Source organism: Schistocerca serialis, chromosome 3 (genome assembly GCF_023864345.2).
Source record: "Schistocerca serialis cubense isolate TAMUIC-IGC-003099 chromosome 3, iqSchSeri2.2, whole genome shotgun sequence".
Classification (NCBI taxonomy): domain Eukaryota; kingdom Metazoa; phylum Arthropoda; class Insecta; order Orthoptera; family Acrididae; genus Schistocerca; species Schistocerca serialis.
Window position 1 is genome coordinate 622382797 of NC_064640.1, and position 21789 is coordinate 622404585.

The following is a 21789-nucleotide window of genomic DNA, read 5'->3' on the forward strand; positions in this document are numbered from 1 at the left end:
TCTTAACCAATGGCATAATTAACCTTTTAATATCAGATATTCTAAAAATTCTTGAAATTTTTGAGGATATACTGCTGGCAAAAGGCAAAAATGCAACAGATTTACAAATAACATCTAATGGTTCAGCTGACATTCCAAACTGAAGAGCATGACATATTAGTTTAGTTTGGTGGGTGGACAACAAAAATTCAACAATAGTCTCACTTTCCTACAATGAGAGTATGTGTATAAACAAGGTAAGAGATGAGGGTTATTTTAACTACAATGGTTAGGCAGTTTTAATTCTCCCCTTGTTATGTGTTTTTTTTTTTTCCTTTTTTTTTCCAACTGAGGTTAGTTCATGGCCTACGAATATCTTACTGTGTGGAAACAGTCAGTTGGTTATGATTCTATGAGCTACATGCTGTTTTTTCTTTTTTAAAAATATGTCCTTCAGTCCTTACACCTTTGATTCTTGTTGTTGTTAGTGTGGTCTTCAGTCCAGAGACTGATTTGATCTCGCTCTCCATGCTACTCTATCCTGTGGAAGCTTCTTCATCTCCAAGTACCTTCTGCAACCTATACCCTTCTGAATCTGCTTAGTATATTCATCTCTCGGTTTCCCTCTATGATGTTTACCCTCCATGCTTCCCTCCAATACTAAATTGGTGATCCCTGATGTCTCAGAATGTGTCCAACCAAACAATCCCTTCTTCTAGCCAGGTTGTGCCACAAATTCCTCTTCTCCCCAATTCTATTCAGTACCTCCTCATTAGTTATGTGATTTACCCAATTTTTATGCAATTCTAATCTTTTGAAAACGCCATAACTTTATGTTACATTAAGAAAGTAAGTGGCTTTTAGGATTTTAAAGCTCAAATAGGCAAAAATAAGTATTAATGTCGAAATAGGCTGTTTTAGGTGCTATAAAAGTAACAGTTTCAAGTTTAAATAGTCATGAAATGCATAAGCACAAAGTTTATTTGCAACTAGGAACTCAGGAAAAGAATAGGTTTTAACCTGAAGGTCCGTGGTCTACTCATCAGTCTGGAACCCTTATCAGGTAGGATTAATGGCAGAGTGTTAGTGTGTATGGAAGCATAAGGCACATCAGATGTGAGTGGGGCTAGTCATTTACTTAAATTTGTAACACTTTTAATACATATTTAGAAGCAATATTAGTTTTCTGTGCAAGTAACAGTTTATACACTTACTTCATTTTTTCCTATCCATCAGTCACTAGACATAATATATGATTTACTACTGTTTTTCAACACTTTTAAAAGCAGATGAAAGAAAGGAAGGAAGAAATATTATGCTTTAATTTCCCATCACTGGTGAGATAATTAGAGACAGAGCACAAGCTCAGATTGTGATAGGGTGGGGAAGGATACCTGCTGTGACTGAACCTGACAAATAACATTTAGAAAGCTTGGTACAACCATTAACACTTCTTCAATAAAAACAAATAAAAAGTAAACTACAGCATTGTTTTAAACAGTTTCTTTATTTTAAAAAAATATTATTTTCAGGGAATAGGGCACAAGGCTAGCTTATATTGCAACTTTACACTGAGCAGACAGTAATGAAAGGAAATATCTGACAGTAAGCTTGTAATTGGTCTGGTCTTTCATGTTGCTAATAATGCTCATGAGCCTCCAGCTCCACATTAAACCTGATGCTGATGCTTTATTAAACCTGATGCTACTACTTAGCCCAGTATATTCCTAAAATATACAGTCCCACATGATCAGCTCTTCTTCATTGTCTAGGGGGAGACAGAACACCCACTGCACTAGAAACCTATCATGGTGAGCTCCTGTGACCAGATGCTCCACTGAAAATCAGTCCATACATTTGGAAGTTGATTTGAGAAATCACCAATGATGCATCCCACAATGAAGTTTAAACTTGTGTTTATTCTTATAATAGACATACCCCAGTTAAAATAGCTCTGCACTGGTAAACCTCACTGGAAGAACTATAGTGATTCCTTACTTACTGTCAATTGCAATTCATTGTCCCATGAACATTTCTATGAGCAACAGCCTGTGAATAGTCTCTATCATTCTCAAATGGCACTCTCAAACTTTCCAACAACAAGAGAGCACCACAACATCAGACTCATTCTGAAAAACTACTGACTTATTGTTAAAAACTGCACACTGCAAAAATGCCCTCTCCCTAGAGTACAGCTCTCTGCTCTTATTTGTCTGAGTTGCTCTACCTTTTCCAATGGCTTGTCATGCTAGCACTGCAAAATTACACTTTTATAAGTGTACTTTTAGTATTATAGGTTATATGATCATCCAATGTTTTATTACGAGTCGTATTTAATGTAGAGAGGTCGTCATTTTCGACTGACCTTACTACTGGTTAAATCTACTTACCATTTCAGCAATACTTTATGTTAAGCCTTATTCATATGTCACAAGTCATATTCTAACACTACTCAAGTATTATTACATCTATGATGTATATTTTTGCCTGTACAATATTGTGGCATAAATGCTGTGCATTGACATCTCACGCATGGTTGTTGGTATCAGCATTCACTTGCAATCGAGTTAATTAAGTCCGATTCATGTGTCACTCTTCAATTAAAAGTGATTCTGAAACCATGATATAGTTGACACTAGACAGTGTTGCTTACATATTCTGGATAACATTCTTCATTATCATATGATTTACTACTGGTGTCCTTATCATGTTTTGTTATACAATATAATTACATTGTGAACAATAATATAAAATTCAATTAAATTTCTTGTGGCATGCAGAGTTTCTGAAGTTCAGATGAGTCCTTAGTCTCACTGCACTTGTCACACTGATATGGAGCAATCAGTGTGCTAATTTCATTTGTAGACTGTAGTTCATATCTTGTTGTAAACAGAAGTAGTTTTGTAATACTTGAATTTCTCTGTTTTCTAAGGACATGGGTCATATTAGCATCTGTCTCTGGGACTTCCCAGTCTCTTAACCATCACTCTCGGCCCCTAAAATGCTTTCCCACACTAGTGGCTATTGTGCTAGACAGGACGTACCTCATTCACACCAACCAGTAGCTCCCTACCTGTGGAAGCTTTCAGCTAGCACTGAAGTGTAATGTCATAAGCTGTAAATTGCAGATGATAAATATAGGTATTTCCAGATAAATTGGTATTGGTCAAACTGGCCAGATCACATGTAATCTCAGAACACCGACTGCAAATTAACAGACAAAATAAGAAAAATATACTTAATATACTTGGAAATAGCCAAAAAATTCTTGCACATGGCTGCAATCATGGCATGGTTCTGGAAGGTTTCTCACACAATATCAACATTATAGGCTTTTTAAGGGGAGAATTTAATAAGAAGAACCATGTAGTCATTATGTAGGGTGCTAGTACTCATTTATACAACAATTACAATTACAAAATTGAGAACAATACTGTAAACACTACTCAACTCTTACATACAGAAGCGAATATTGTGTCATTTTACAATTAATTTAATTAACAATAGATGGAAGACTCTGTGGAGTATACCATGAAGTTTGTGAAAATTGCAACACCCAGAAAGAGTAGCCGAATAAATCCAAATCTGGAGGATATCTAGAGCAGTGTGTGTGGCATCAATAAGCGATTTAGGAAAAAATGACTTTCTGTCAGTGGAGTGACTGATGAATTATACACCTTTATTTTTACTTTAGACATATTCACATTTATAATATAGTAATAGTCATTACTAGTCTTGGCCATTCATTAGCTATCTTCAGTTTCTATACATCACAGGTGGTAGTTGTGAATGTTTTGTACGCCAAATGACACCTATGACATCTACAATCTGAAGATGGCTAATGTATGGGCAAAACAAGTATTGACTCTTATCATATCACATATGTAATAGTGTCTAAAATAAACAGAAGTGTATACATAATTTATGTTACAGAAAGATGGCATACACCTAGGCTCCGAAGCTTGCCCTGAAAGATCAGTGTCTGACACAGTTAGTAAGTGATTAACTGTGAAATGACATGGAAATGAGAAAACAGTTATCAGTCTGTGATGGCCAGTGTCAGTTCAAATGAGATTGTGATAGTATAACAGTATTGTTTACTGTAGTGTTTTCAGACAAGCCACTTCAAGCTATTCTATAATAATGACCCCATATGCATTAGATGCTGTGGTAACCACAGTCTTACAGCTTCCGTGGATGAGTGCTGGATGAATGTTAAGTGTGATTGTTGGCGCATCCATTCGAGCAACCTTTACATAAGGGAAGCGTCAGATCCTAATGTACTGCCCCTACTTGAGGCAATTTTACATACTGCATTTCAAGTGGTAACATGAGGAATGGGAAAGCCTGCTTCAGGAATGAAAGGTATCACTGTCACTGGTTCCTTGAATTACACATGTGTCTAAAATGTAATCAATCAAAAATTCCTGGGATACTGTTGGTCAGAAACTTACCAGTAGTTAACAAAGGACTTAAGCCAAGTAAAAAGTAAGCAAAGACATATAGGTATAAAATCACAAATAGACTCAGCTGCTAAAATAACATCCTGTGTTACCCTGATGTAACCATCAAGTATCAGCCCAGTGTAAATAAGGAGGAAACAAAATTTTATGGTAATTGGATACAAAGTGACCTAAAGTGGACAAACATATTGAATACATCAATTCAAAACTGAGTACAGGTTGTTATCCTTTAAGAGTCCCTAAAGGATGTATAAGTGACCAGTCAGTAATTAGTGATTGCTATGCATATTTTAATATGCATCTGAAATATAGTCTCATAGTCTGGGGAATTTCCCGAGCAACTCTGAGAGCCTTCAGAATCAAAACCCATTAGGGTCAGTATAAGGAGCAGAGATAGACATTCATGTAAAGAATTGTTTAAAATATTTAAAGTGCTGCTGTTGCCATGTACGTATATTATAAACACACTAATGTACAGGGTGATTATAATTAAAGTTAAACTTTCAAACTGCTGTAGAAATGACACCATTTGTCAGATGACATCAAATTGCAACAGAATATTAATGGAGAAGGGGGGAAATGTATGGCAGAAGAAAAATAAAAAGTTACAAAACGTAGCAATAGATGACACTGTAAGCATCATAATTTAACAGTGGTCAACTACAGGTGACAAATGAATCATACAACAATGTGTAAGATGTACATTTGACAGTAAACAGACTGTACAACTCAGTGTACATGGGTGTACAGGTATGATACTGTTAGTTACGTAAGCCCATCAACTACGGCAAGGTCATATCACATCAGATAGGAAAAATTGGTTTTTAATTGTCCTGAGGCCAAAAAGCACATAAAAAGCATCATTTGCATCAGTTTTTAGTTGTCCTGAAGCTATAACCCACATAAAAAGCATCAATTAAAATCAAATTGGATTATTAAATTCTGTGCGACTGCCACAAAACATGTTCAATATGCTGTCCACCATTTTCTGCAACAAGCTGAAATCAAGAAACAGCATGTTCCACAACTGATCGAAGTGTTTCCGGGTCACGTTCAGAATGTGTTGCCCAATGCGTGCCTTCAATGCAGCTGAGTTTGCAATCAGAAAACTGAACACATCTTTCAGATAGCCCCACAGCCAGAAGTCACACAGATTAAGATCAGGTGATTGGGACAGCCAGGCTCTAGGGAAATGGTGGATGATAATTCTAGCATTTCCGAAATGGCACTTCAGCAGCTGCTTAACTGGATTTGTAATGTGCAGAGGTGTGCCATCTTGCATAAAAATGATCCCATCCACAAATCCACACTGTTGGAGACCTGGAATGATGTGATTGTGCAAAAGACACTCATAGTGCTTACCAGTGATGGTACAGGTAACAGGACCAGAAGCACCTGTCTCTTTGAAAAAATATGGCCCTATGATAAATGATTCCACAAACCCACACCACACAGTGACCTTTTCAGGATGGTTGATTTTTGTGTGGATTTTCCATTGCCCATATTCAACAATTCTGTGTATTGACATATCCTGTCGGATGGAAGTGGGCTTTGTCTGTCCACAAAATCTTCCACGGCCAATCATTGTCCATTTCCATGTGAGCAAGAAATTCTAAAGCAAAGGTCTCTCCTTCTGGCAGACCAACAGGAAACAACTTGGGCACTTAGGTAATTTTGAATGGATAGTAAAGAAGGATGTTTCGTAGGATTTTATGCAACGTGCTCATGGGTATGTCCAATGTTCGGCAATTCCCCGTGCACTACACGTTTGCACACCACCACTCATCTCCACCTGCATTGCTGTGGCCACTGCTTCCACTGATGACAAATCAATTCGTTTCCTCCCTCTATCAGGTTGCACACTAAAAGAATTCAAATTTCCGAATCATTTTCTCCACACCCAAGGCAGTCATCGGACCAACGCCTTTTTCCAAACCCTTCATTGTCTGGAACTTCTGCAGAATGATGTGTGCACAGTCATCATTCTTGCAATACAGCTTTACAAGCAGAGCACAATCCTACATTGAGGCAGTCATGGCGAACATTGCAGATGCAAAAAGAGGAAAAGCCGTGTACCTGGCATGTCTATACCAACTTCAATGGGTCATGCGCATGACAGGTGTTTTCATTTATGTATTCTGACACATACAGCACCATCTACTGATCAATTTTCACACTTTTTCTTTTCTTCTGCCATTTATTCCCGCTTCTCTGATGATATTCCATTGCAATTTGACATCATTCTGACCAGTGATATTATTTCTACAGTGTTTTTAAAGTTTAACTTTAATTATAATCACCCTGTATAATAAAAAATGTAACTGGCAATGATAGCAGTCTAAGAAAAAATTGTGACATACATAATCACAATACTCGATTGAAAGGAGAATATCCACAGTACCACTGCTGCTATTCAGCTGTTCAGTACATGAACTTCAATGTGTAAGGAGTATTCAAATGAAAATGTATGAAATGTCATAAGAACCAAATTGGTTGAAATTTGCACATACCACTTTCGGATAATACTGCAAGACTTCTAGGGATGTGAATTTAGTATGTGGCATGGATTTGTGCCCACGAAAGAGGAGAGAAACGGGTAGTTGTGTGTCATACCCATTTGACATGGCAAGGTACATTCACACTGCAAAATTTGACAATTGAGTAGTAGTGAGGCATTATCAGATTTTGGACTATGAAAGGGGTTAAACTGACCAATATTCACTGCCAGATGGCAGCTGTATATGGGGAAGACTCTGTGTCTGACAAGTCAGTGGGAAAATGGAGTACCCGTTTTTGTGAAGGCTAGGAGTGTTTGAGTAATGACCCGAGACTAGGCCAAGCAAACATGGTAATCACAGTCAAACTCATTGAGAAAATGAACAACCTGGTGAGATGTAATCAATGTGTACCAATGCAAATGTTGGCAGTGATACTGGGGGCCACTGTTGGAACAGTGTAGACAACTTTGCAAGACAGATTTGGTTACCGGAAGGTGTGCATGTAATGCCTTCTGAAGAAGCTCAGTGAACCACAAAAGTAACTGCATATGGGGATACCATTGCAACATGTGTTCCAGTATAATGAAGATCCTACTTTTCTGGAGGCGATCATTGTTGGTGGAAATAACTGGTGCCATCACTTCAAGCCTGAGATAAAGCAGGAGACCATGCTATGGAAGCATATGTCATCACTATCTTTTTCAATATCTAAGGTCCGTTAATCATTGAGTTCCTCAAGCATGGAAAAACCATTAACTGTGACATGTACTGTGAGACATTCTATAGCTACACAAGTCCATCAGGAGCAAATGGCCCAGGCTACCTATGGAGGGAATGATTCTGTTGCATAATAACACATATGCATACGTCTCTAAGGTCACACAAGGTGTAATGGCCAAATTCAAGTGCGAACAGACTGAGCAATCACCCTACAGCCTGGACATGTCACCCTATGTTTGGTCCGCTATAAAACATCTCAAAGGGAAGCACTTTGACTTGGATGATGAACTGAATAATACAGTAGAGGACTGGCTGTTGTCACAGACACAGGGATTCTGGCAACACAGAATCCTTCAACTAGTTAAACAGTGGGACAGTTGTGCTCAGGCCTCTGGTGATTACATTTGAACAAAGACCCCAATTATACCCACAATGTTGTTTCATACCTTTTCTTTTGAACATCCCTCATACATATTTTTGTACTTTGTAATATGTAGGCCTACATCTTATTTTGATTATGTTTTTGCATAAATAATAGATTTAAGCCAATTTTCATATCCTCCTGTATACTGTACTTCATATGATAAAAAAGAGCTAAATTAACAAACATAAATAAATAAAACACTGTTGACTCTTTGTTAACTTGCATGTAAACAACAAGCAAGAGTTTGAATGACATTGGAATAGTACCACCTCAACTGCGGTGTAACTATTACAATGATCAACAAATTTATGGCTGTCACACCCTATGTGTAGAAAATTATGTGAGAGCTTGTCTCGGAACACATTAAGGTCCTCTTTGATTCCATGCCCTTTTTTTAGCCAGAGTCCATAAGGTACAGTTCTCTAATCTTAACTGTATGAATATTTTCAGGTATCTAATCTGTCACTTAAAATTCATTTTGTGATGTGTTGCTCCTATACATAGTTCCCAGGTTAATAAATCTCTGCACAAAAATTCTGAATCAGATTTGTCACTAACATCAGTTTTAATAAAGTTTCCTGATCATGTCAACCAGGATTTCTCATACAACACAGTTTGGGGAAGGGCAGAAGGTCATTAAAAACTAGTTATCAATGTACTCAGGCATCCACCAAGAATAAATTCCCATACAGCATTGGGAACGCAACTAGTGCAGTTATTTTGGAATCCAGAGAATAATGAAGTTCATCACATGTGAGTAAATAAGTGAAGCAAAATGAAAGATAAATGATAAAATAACAACAGATTCCATTTCATACCACAACTGAAACATCACATAATAACTGCTAATTCATATGCATAAGTATCGACAGAAATTGATGGTGTGTAGGTCATGTGCATTTGTCACTGTCCTGGACAGCATCCAAAGTGGTTGAAAGCTAACCCAATCTTAATAGCATGGTCAGCTACCTAAAAGCACGTTACTTGACTAAGACACTGAAGATCACCAAAAGTTCACTTCAAAGTAATCTGACTGCTGAACACATGACTGCAGAAAACTGATCAATTGACTCTACTAATGACCACAGACGAAGTGAACACAGCCTGCTCTACGAGATGTTACAAAGCCTTAGTTTCATCAACAGATCAAAATTGTTGTGGTGAACTCATCAAGAATGCTACCAACCCAACCCATGCTGCGGCAGGGCACCGTTGCAGTCAGTTAACTGTGGAAGCACCCTGGACCCTATTTTTAAGGTTACCAACACTGCCATCTGACTTTTGGTTACACTAACCAAAAATATTCAAAGCCTTATCACTATATTTACATACCTTCCCTTTGTAATAATGACATTGTTTGCAACTACCTTCCATTTCCATACTTAATGGTCAATTTGGTCTGAAACCTTGTCAGGCCATAGCCATCTTCTTCCATGTTTTGTCTGATTAACTTTCTTCCCTCTCTTTTAAGCACAAAATGCTTAAAATTTTATCAAAAATTTTAAGAATTGTTAAGTGATCAAGTTATGCTAATTTCATGTTTGCCATTAAACTTGCCATGTTACTCATATGCAAACTCAAGATGCTGCTTTTTGACTGTGATATCCTAAGGGTGTACTATGACATGTAAGCACAGTGAAGAAGAGATTTGTCAACCTCTTGAAGGAGCACACTGATCACACTGGAGTGGTGCAGGTGGTGTAGAACTGGTACCAGTTGTTTAGTTGACCCTCCAGTATTGCCATAAGTCATGGCAGTGGTGTGTATGTGTCAGTCAGTTCTATGGAATTAGCACACAGTAAGAGCGATTGATGTGGAGAAGTGACATAAAGGTAGAATGGAACTATTGTGCTTGGACATGCTTATGATCACACTGACAGTGAAGTTGCCTCATTTATTAGGGTTTCAGTAGGGACTGCCCTGCCCAATGTGTATATAAATAATTGTGTGCCATTCACTGCCATGTAACCTGAAGTAAGAACAGTGATTGTAAAAAGATTATAACTGATTGGGACCAGAGATGAGATTTAGGCATTATCAACGACAATTGGTTCAAACCTGACAAGAATTACTGGTTTCTGTGAATGCAGATCCATGTCAACCAGTTTATAAGTGAGTATTTTGAAGGGAACTGCATTAATAGCCATATGGAGTCAGGCAATTCACAAAAAGCCATTGGTAACAGCAGCACATAAAGCTACAAATCTTAAATGGACCAAACAACACAGAAACTGGGCAGCAGTGGACTGGAGGCATGTATTGTGGTCCAGTAAATCACAATTATGCTCTTTTCAAGTGATGCAAGGTATTAAGTGCACTAACAGCCAAATGAGGTGTTTAACCTACAGTATGTGGAAGGTGTAGTTCAGGTAACTTGTGGTTCTGTCATCTTTTGGGGGCATGTTTCATACCATTCAGCTTACTGTGAATATGAACTATGATGTTTATTTCAATGTCTCAGTAACAGGTGTTGCCCTTTCTTCTACATCTTTATGATGAGTGTGCTGTGAACACTACTATCTCCCAAGGGTGACGAACAACCTCATTCATAAAGCAGCATACATACCTTCCTAGTTTGACAAACACACAGGCACACTATGAAACCTTGTCTGATTGAGCAAAATCACCTAATCTTAATTGTATATGGGAATATTTGGAACAGTTGGTGAAATGTACCAGTCTACATCCTTGCAATTTGGTAGCTCTTCTTCTTTAAACCTATTCTGACCCCAGTTTCATCTTTTAACTGGCCATCTCATATCCCTATTTCTTTTGGATTTATATTGTAAGGCTCTATAAAAGACCTGGCCAAATAGCACTCTGCGAGTGTGGGCACTCTGGGCACACTCCTGGCTAGCACTCTGAATGCAGTGGTGAGTGGGTTGAGGAGCGACGAGGAACAGGAAAAGGCTGCTAGAGCAATTCAATGTGCTAGTCATACTTTGCCAACAATACCAGTGGCGTTAAATTAGATTTACACTCTGCATTAAGAATAGCATGGCATCTATGCACTTGTCTGAAAAGAAAAAAAAGGTGGAGAAACCACATCATTCAATGCTTGAATGCGAACTGCTTTACTTTTATTGGAACATCATTACAAATCCAGCCACAAAGATGATATGATGCACTTGCCTTCTGATGAATGATAGTGAATTCTGGTGGAACTTAAGATGGTCACATTAGGGGAAAACATGAGTTAAGGGTAAATAAAGCAGTGACAGAATATTTTATGATGTGCATCACGTACTGTTTGATTTCATTAAGTCTTTTAATGCAAGAGAGGAATCATTTGATAACAGTTATGTCAAACAAGATTGATGTTATGAAACAGAAATCAATCTTATGGAAAAATCATCTTCAGATTCATGACCTGAAACATTTTCTGGAACTGAAGGCAGGCATTTGTAGATCAGACATGACTGATTTTGTTTCAATGACTGAAACATTTCACCATGCGTTCTCAAAGAGTTTCTGAAACTTTGCACATTGAAGACTGATTCAAATTTATTTGACAAACAGTCCACACTTTTGGCTGTTGATATATCTCCTCATTGTCTCTGACTGGACCTGATTGATGTACAGCATAGCACCTGGCACAACGACCTGTTTTTCCAGTCCAGGAATTTACAAGACTTATAAGATCTTAACCCAAGAATGAAATATTTGACTGCACAGACCATTCGCTAAAGTTATTTCAGTGTTTGGTTTAACATTTTTTATAATATAAATTTGAGAATGTCCCACCAGCTCTCAGGTTTATCAGATTTTAATCTGTGTAACACCATGTATTACATATCTAAATTAGAAATGTGTAAAAATTTATAAATATCACAACTTAATGTTAAATGCATACATATAAAGCTTTTGTAGCTCTGCTTACTGTATTAGCAATGTCTAATGTACTTATTGAATTAAGTAGTAAAGTTACTGCTTTGACAGAAAAATAAAAAGTAGAAAATAAACGTTATTTATAAAATCCTCCTTACAAAAGTATGCTGCAATATTTGCCTTTTAGAAGAAGTCACACTGTTTATCAAACACATCCTCCTTAGTTTCCTGCATACACAGTCTTCAGTAAATAGCCATCTCACACAACACCTGCTCGGAACAGTGCAATGGTGGGGGAAGCCGGACTGCTGAGCAGACTCGGCTGCACTCGTAGAGTGCGAGCACACTCTGGGAGCACAAATCTTAGCCAGGACTGCTCTATAAGATGTAATCATCAATGAGAGGCTTTTGCTGGATATGGAATACCTGAAGAAAGATGTGGACTGTCTTTTGAGCAAAACTGACACCATTATCATAGCTAGATGAGGTGTTAAAGAATATTAGTGTGACATCTACTGCAGTTAAATAAATTTTTATCTGGTGTGCTTCACTTTCATGATGTCATAAATTTCACAATCATCATGTACCAATGCAGGGCTAGAAAAATCATGAATGAAGACAGAGTGATTAACATACACTATCTGTTCAAAAGAATCTGGACACCGATTAGTGGACCATTTGAATTCTGCTGGGGACACTTTCAAAGAGGTATCTGAATGTGGAGGAATGGCAGCCCATTCTTGCTCAAGAGCTGAAACTGAGAAGGGTAGTTTATTTATTTACTTGTCAAGTTCCGTAGGACCAAATTGAGGAGCAAATCTACAAGGTCATGGAACATGTCAGTACATGAAATTACAACATAAACATGATAACATAAAAAAAATGTTCACAAATCTTAAAAAAGTCAGTCCAAAAGTTTAAGTAGACGCTATCAGCTTAATTTTTCAAGGAATTCCTCGACAGAATAGAAAGAGTGACCCATGAAGAAATTCTTCAGTTTCGATTTGAAAGCGCATGGATTACTGCTAAGATTTTTTAGTTCAAGTGGCAGCTTATTGAAAATGGATGCAGCAGTATACTGCACACCTTTCTGCACAAGAGTTAAGGAAGTCCAATCCAAATGCACGTTTGATTTCTGCCGAGTATTAACCGAGTGAAAGCTGCTTATTCTAGGGAATAAACTAATATTGGTAACAAGAAATGACAAAATGGAATATACGTATTGAGAGGCCAATGTCAAAATACCCAGACTTGTGAACAGAGGTCGACAAGAGGTTCGTGAACTCACACCACTTATTGCCTGAACCGCCTACTTCTGACCCAAAAATATCCTTTTAGAATGGGAAAAGTTACCCCAAAATATAATACCATACGGCAATAGCAAATGAAAATAAGCAAAGTAGACTAATTTTCATGTCAAACGATCACTCACTTCTGATACCGTTCAAATAGTAAAAATGGCAGTATTATGTCTTTGAACAAGATCCTGAAAGTGGGCTTTCCACAACAGCTTACTATCTATATGAACACCTAGAAATTTTAACTGTTCAGTTTCACTTATCATATGGCCATTCTGTGAAATTAAAATGTCAGGTTTTGTTTAATTGTGTGTTAGAAACTGTAATAACTGAGTCTTACTGTGATTTAGCATTAGTTTATTGTCTGCAAGCCATGAACTGAGGTCATGTACTGCACTATTTGAAACCCAGCTCCTGTTGCACACAACATCCTTTACTACCAAGCTAGTGTCATCAGTAAACAGAAATATTTTAGAGTTACCCGTAATACTAGAGGGCACATCACTTACATAAATAAGGAAGAGGAGTGGCCCCAACACTGATCCCTGGGGCACTCTCCACTCAGTACCCCACTCAGATCCCACATCACAGCCATTATCAATATTGTGAATAATGACGTTTTGCTGCCTGTTGCTAAAGTAAGAGGTGAACCAATTGTGAGCTACTCCCCGTATTCCACAATGGTCCAACTTCTGGAGCAATATTTTGTGATAAACACAATCAAATGCCTTAGTTAAATAAAAAAAAAAAAAAATAAAATAAAATAAAATATGCCAAGCATTTGAAACCTTTTGTTTAACCCATCCAGTATCTCACAGAGAAAAGAGAATATGTATAGCATTTTCAGTTGTTAAACGACTTCTAAAGCCAAACTGTACATTTCATAGCAAATTGTGTGATATAAAATGATCAATTATCCTTACATACATAACATTTTCAATAACTTTTGCAAACTCTGTTGGCATAGAAATAGGTCTAAAATTATCTACATTATACCTTTCTCCCTTTTTGTAAAGTGGCTTTACTACTGAGCACTTTAATCGCTCAGGAAACTGACCATTCCTAAAGGAAAAATTACAAATATGGCTAAATAAGGGCTAACATGTGCAGCACAGTACTTTAATATTCTGCTAGACACTCCATCATAACCATGAGAGTTCTTAGTCTTCAGTGATTTAATTATTGACTCAGTCTCTCTCTTGTCTGTATCACAGAGGTGTATTTCAGACATCAATCTCGGAAAGGCATTTGCCAAGAAAGTTGTATGATTTCCTGTAGAAACTAAATTTTTATTTAATTCACCAGCAATGCTCAAATAATTATTGTTAAATACTGTACATACATCTGATTTATCAGTAACAGAAATATTTTTACTGTGAACTGACTTTATATCGTCGACCTTGTGCTGCTGACTACACACTTTCTTCACAACTGACCATATGGTTTTAATTTTATCCTGTGAATTAGCTATTCTATTTGCATACCACATACTCTTTGCCTTCCTAATATCAGTTTTAAGCACCTTACAATACTGTTTCTAATGGGCTACTGTAGCTTGATTGTGACTACTTCTAACATTTTGATATAATTCCCGATTTGTTCTACATGATATCCTTATCCCACTAGTCAGCCACCCGGGCTGCCCATTATTGCTAGTACTTTGTTTAGAATGTTCTAATGGAAAGCAACTATCAAAGAGCATGAGAAATGTGTTAAGGAAAGCATTGTATTTATGATCTATGTTATCGGCACTATAAACATCCTGCCACTCTTGTTCCTTGACAAGGCTTAAAAAACTCTCTATTGCTGTTGGATTAACTTTCCTACATAGTTTGTAATTAAATATGACATTGGTTTGAGTACAAAAGCCGTTAAGTGTTTTTGTGTTAGTGATGTCATATGCTGGGGTCTGGAGTGCCTGGAGCAAGGTAACATCATTCACTCATCCCAAAGGCATGCCATTGGGTTCAGCATGTGACTCAGGGCATGCCAGTCCATCTCAAGAATGTTATTGTCTTCAAATAATTCCCTCACAGATGTTGTTTTATTAAAGGGTACACTAACATGCTGATACAAACAATCATCATCTGAGATGTTACTCTGCTGTATGCAGTACATAATGCTGTACAACGTTTCCAAATCCTTCCACATTTGGTGTTTTCACACGTGCAAAAGGGGAAGTATAGCCTAACCACAAAAAACATCCCCATTCCATAACACCACCTCATTGTTGGCACTAGATATGATGGCAGGTCCAACCCAAATGCTTCCATCAAATTTCCACAGGGTATAAGGTGATTCATCACTCCAAATCACTTGTTTCCAGTCATTCACTGTTCAGTAATGTCACTTTTAACAGGACCTCAAGCACTGCTTAGCACTGACTACGTAAATGAGTTGTGTGAGGTGCTGCTTGGGAATTATATGCCGAAATTATATGCCGAACTTTTTGACTCCCTACACACAGTCATTATGCTAGCTGAACTGCTGGTAGCACTTTGGAAGTCATGACTGATTCCTTCTGTTGATTTCATGTCATTTTTTACTACCACTCTCTGCAATTGCTTGATGGCTTCTGTCCATCAGCACATGAGGCCTACCTCACCTTTGTTTAGCTGTGGTTATTCCTTCACATTTCCACTTCACAGTCACATCAGCAAGAGTCAACTTGGGCAGCTTTAGAAGGGTTGAAATGTCACCAGTGGATCTTTTACTCAGGTGACATCCAATAACTAGTCCATGTTCAAGTCACTGAGTTCTCCTGCCCCACCCAGTCCACTGTTAGTGATTCTCTATTGACAACACAATACTCCCCATTTCTTTTATACTGGAGGATCTGCGTCTTGTGACATCTAGTGACCAATTCTGGATTACATAGGGGTGTCCAAACACTTTTGTCCAGATAGTGTAGATGTGACTGAAATAGTGTCACCAAACAGGTAACACCACAAGAGACATAACCACTGGTCTAACTAATTACCGAAAAATGTAATGCAACTAAGATGTAATTTGTTCAGTACCAACATATATGCAGTGCAACAAGTAGACATTGGTGTTAGTGCAGAAGAAACATGAAATTACAGACCAACAACAGGTTTAGACATTGCATATCACTCATATAAAAAATAAAAATATTGAGGATTCAAACAAAAATGAGTATAGCTTTAGGATAGAGAAATTATACAAAATAACTATAAACAGATTTTTGTACTAGAAAGTAATCTGATAACTGCAGAAATTGGAAAATAGGTATGGATCATAATAATGCAGGACTGACTGACACGAAGGAGCCGTAATAATTTACAGAAATGGGATGTACAAGCCTCAGGCCAAAGATCATATCTAATGTTATGCTGTTAAAATAGAACTTAAAATGTAAACATTAAAAGCAGGAAGAAGGGTGGGACACACACACACACACACACACACGTATATACTGGGAGTGGGGTATAACTGCCCCCCCTCCCCCAAGCCATGAAATTTCCTCCTCTCACACACACATTTTCCTGACACCCTTATGTTTGCAAACGGACTTCAGGGATAAAATGCATGGCAAACTTACGTTGTGCATCAACTGAAAAATAAATAGCATAATGAGTGTGTTTGAACATGCCCAGCTCTGTGATATAATTGTACATAACCTTGTTACTTCTGTGTGTAATGTATACCATAGCTGCTAATTATCTGCATGCATGCATGTCTAAAGCAGCATCATTGTACAGCAGTATTACTTACACACAATTTAAAAAAAATATTATTTACAGGAATCAGTAGCAATGAATAAATATGAGATATGTAAGTCATGAGGGATTAAAATATGTTTCCCAGTTGTAAAATGACATACTTTTCAACAATTGTATTAAAGTTATTCATAAAAGTAAATTTTTCAACAATTATATTAAAGTTATTCATAAAAGTAAATCACAGTTTTACTGTCAGTGCCACTCATAATAAACAAACAAATAATGTGTACTTACCTTCATCACCACGATCAAAGTCTGCACTTCGTTTCTTGTGGACAGGTGCAGGTCCAGTAGAACGTATGGCACCCATAGAGAGAGATTTTCTAGGTGGACCACTAGCTGCATTGCCTGGAACAGTTGACATAATGTCTGTCTTGGTGCGACCCCCACGGGGCCACGCAAACTGTAGCCGGTATTCAGTGCTAATGCGACTCAGAGCACTGCTTAAAGGGTTGCCAGTTGTCGTAGTAGGAGGCAAACTTGAAGTCATCTGTGCACATAAAAGGAAAGGCAAATGTTAGTGTTCCTTGCTTCAACATCAGTATGAATCATGTCATGCTTTCAATAAGATGTAAAAGACAATCATACTTTTAAAAAATTATACAGCAATTGCTGGTGAAATGTGGGTTTTATAATTCCACACTCATGAAATTATTTCTTTCTGTGTTGTTAAATGTAGCTTCATGCATGAAGAGGTGCCCAATAAGTGACAAATATTCTCTGTATATGTTACATTAAATTTTTTTGTAAAATATCATAATGAGACCAGCTTTTTGTACACACAGATTTTTGTGTCTTAAACAAAATTCTGATAACCTCTAGTTCATTGTATATCTTTTGACTATATTAGAAAAAAAGATTTTTTACAATTCTCTCCTCAAATACCTACAAGTGAAAAAATGCATCTATTAATGACAATAAATATTGTTTCACAAGGCAATAATTATTTTTGGTCTAGTAATATTTATCTTTTTGCTGTCTTACTGGATTCAACATTATTTCTGCAAATAATGTGTAGTATGAAAGTAATACAGTACATGTATAGTTTTCAGTGGCATGGTCTGACTGGTCAGAAAGAAGGATATACACTATGTGATCAAAAGTATCCGGACACCCCCCAAAAAAACACATTTTTCATGTTAGGTGCATAGTGCTGCCACCTTCTGCAAGGTGCTCTGGGGAACTCACGGACTTCGAATGTGGTCAGGTGATTGGGTGTCACTTATGTCATACATGTGTACACAAGATTTCTACACTCCCAAACATCCATAGGTCCACTGTTTCCAATGTGATAGTGAAGTCTAAACATGAAGGGACACATACAGTACAAAACTGTACAGGCTGATCTCATCTGTTGACTGACAGAGACCACCCACAGTTGAAGAGGGTCGTAATGTGTAATAGGCAGACATCTATCCCGACCATCGCACAGGCATTCCGAACTGCATAAGGACCACTGCAAGCACTATGACAGATAGGTGGGAGGTGAGAAAACTTGGATTTCATGGTCGAGCAGCTGCTCATAAGCCACATATCACCCCAGTAAATGCCAAATGACGCCTCACTTGGTGTAAGGAGTGTAAACATTAGACAATCTGAACAGTGGAAAAATGTGTGGAGTGATGAATCACAGTACACAATATGGCAATATGATGGCAGGGTGTGGGTATGGTGAATGCCCAGTGAATGTCATCTGCCAGTGTGTGTAGTACCAACAGTAAAATTCAGAGGCAGTGGTGTTGTGGTGTGGTTGTGTTTTTCATGGAGGGGGCTTGCACCCCTTGTTGTTTTGCATGGCACTAACACAGCACAGGCCTACACTGATGGTTCAAGACAATCAAACACCTGTTCATAATACACAGACTGTGACGGTGTGGTTACAAGACAATAACATCCCTGTAATGGACTGGCCTGCACAGAGTCCTGACTGAATCCTATAGAACACCTTTGGGACTTTTGGAATGTCAACTTCGTGCCAGGACTCACCGACCAACGTCAATACTTCTCCTCAGAGCAGCACTCCCTGAAGAATAGGCTGCCATTCCCCAAGAAACCTTCCAGCACGTGATTGAACATATGCCTGTGAGAGTGGAAGCTGTCATCAATGCTAAGGGAGGGCCAACACGATACTGTATTCCAGGATTATCGATGTTGAGCACCACAAATTTGTAAGTGATTTTCAGCCAGGTGTCTGGCTACTTTTGATCACATAGTGTAGTTAAATTATCTGAAATCTTTAAACAAAGAAGTTTTATCATCTTTGAACAGCCATTTCCTTGCACTATCCTGCATCATGCCATATAAATGGATTGTCTAAGTTATTCCCATGACACATTTATGTATGGTTTATATTTAGAGACAATTTACATTCTATCTTATTCCTTGGTTCATCTGATTTTAAAAATGGTATGTGTAAGAAAAAATTTAGTTATTTTCTCAAGTGGTAATAAATATATTACGTAAGTGAATCACAGAAAAACTTATTGTGTCCTATTTTACGAATATTAGGTTTTTTGTCTTCATTTTCAGAGTTATTTTGGAAAATAGTGAGTACAGACTGTGAAGATGTGACTCAATATTGTTGGTTCATTGCTACAATTGTAGAACTACATGTATATGTGCCAAAGTAAAGAAAATGATGATCCATATCTTTTCAGGAAAAGATGCAATTTCCATGGCAAATTGTATACCATACTTCATATTTCTAAAAATGAAACCATATAATTGAAAAGAATGGTACGGTTTCCTTGATATAGCAGAAAGAGAAATCTTAAAAGTCAATTATAGGCTTCATTTTAAAAATACGGCAGAGAAAACAAAATGAAATTCATGTGATGAATAATCATTGCTTAATGTTGCTATAATGATCTCCAGCTCTCTGTTTAAATGGTATTTCCAAGACATTTTCAGTCAGTTCTGTACAATTGTTGCAGTAAATTGATATTGTTTAAAAACTGTAAGTATATTGTCTCCAGTTTGCAAACTATTTCAGCTGCTTATAAGTACTGATCAGAAATTAATTTCTTCTCTTAATCCCATCAGAGTTTATGTCTACAATAACCGTCAGACCTTTACTGCCTTATATTGAATCATAAAATGTATTCAGTATACTTTCTTTAGTGCCATTGTTGTGAGTATCTTATCCCTTGCCCTGTTACATTTGTCAGCTATTTGTACATTTTCCTTTCCTACTTATTCATATTTTTTTCAACAAATGGATCTCCAGTTCAAAAATTTCAGTATTATGTTCATTCCTGAATGGCTCTATCAATCATATTACTGTATTTATATGGTACAGTAAGTACAACTTATTTGTTATTTATTGTGATTCATGAAGTTTAATTGCATTCTGAGTTTACATTATAATGAACATAGATGACGTAAAGTTATGGATTGAATATTTCATTCAAAACATGCTCATGAGAGATAGATACGAGGCATTTCATATGAAAGCTGTAATAGTAATATATTTAATTCATATTCAGGCCAGTGCAAACCATTTGCAATAAGTTTAAGATGTGTGACAGAGCAGGTTTCATATCTGAACACCTACCTTTCATGAAGAGCCCTCTTTTGACTTGCCAGTCTAGGGATATCGCATGACTCACTTCCAACTTCAACCTCCATCCCTCTTCCCCCCCCCCCCCCCCCCCCTTCTTATTCTCTTTCAAATACCTTAAAAATAATTCCACATGACCCTGAGGATCTAACACATCTGGGTTAAAAAATACAGAGCAGAGGTTATGTAACATACTGCACACACATAGGAAAAGAAATCCACTACTGTACAACTGCATTATTGATGATAAGTTTCTGGAAACAGTATCTACCATAAAATATTTAGAAGATTGACTTTAAGTGGAATGACCACATAAAACAAATAGCAGGGAAAACAGATGCTGGACTTAGATCTGTAGGAAAAATCTTCTGGAAATATTACTCATCCATGAAAGAACTGGCTTACAAGGCATTTGTTCTTTAATATTGGTCATCAATATGGGACATTTACCAGTTATGACTGATAGAAGAGATAGAGAAGATTCAATGAGGAGCAGTGTGTTTTGTCAAGGGAACATTTTGTTGATGCAAGAGTGTTACAGAGATGCTCAACAAACTCCAGTGGAAGATGATAGAAGAGAGGCATTGCATGTCACAGAGTGATTTACTATTGAAATTTCTAGAGAACACTTTCCGGGAAGAGTTGGACAACATATTACTCCCTCCCACAAACATCTCACGAAATGACCATTATAAGAAAATCTGAGAGATTAAAAGTAATACAGAAGCTTATCGACAATCAATCTTCCCACATGCTGCTCACAAGTGAAGCAAGGAAGGGGGGACCATTTAGTGGTAGCCAAGGTATACTCCACCACTGACCATCAGGTGGCTTGTGGAGTAATGATGTAGATGTAGACTGCAGGCTTTCTCAGTGTATTCCAATGATAAAATCTTCTTGGGTAATAAGCTGAGTGGTGGCATAACCTTGTCACAATGTTTCAGTTAGTTTCACAACCAGCACCTTCAGGCGAGGTGTAGGGATGCCATGTTCTGCATGTCTATGTAGCCACTGGACCAGTGATCACCTCTGCAGGTGGGCCAGTGATGTGCCTCTGGAAATGAGTACTGTATTGGTGGTGGGGGAGGGGAATACTGCATGGCCCTGGCACAGGCATTGGCTCCTGGTGCCTGTCCATTCTGTTCGTGGACATCACCTTCATGGTGGAGCTCTGCTGTATTATTTTTGCAGTTGTGGAATACCACACTATACTGTCAAGGAACACATTTGAAGATGAATGCTTGGAATGGCATGAAACCACAGTAAATAACACTCTA

General features: G+C 37.6%; 1 protein-coding gene across 1 annotated transcript in view; it reads right to left on the reverse strand.

Annotated features, from left to right (window-relative positions):
* The window catches only part of LOC126471055 (uncharacterized), a 633812-nt gene that overhangs the window by 279043 nt on the left and 332980 nt on the right, over positions 1–21789 (reverse strand). The window contains exon 5 of the mRNA XM_050099122.1: positions 17188–17443. Within this exon, the coding sequence (XP_049955079.1) occupies positions 17188–17443 (256 nt within the window). The remainder of the gene's footprint in view (positions 1–17187; positions 17444–21789) is intronic.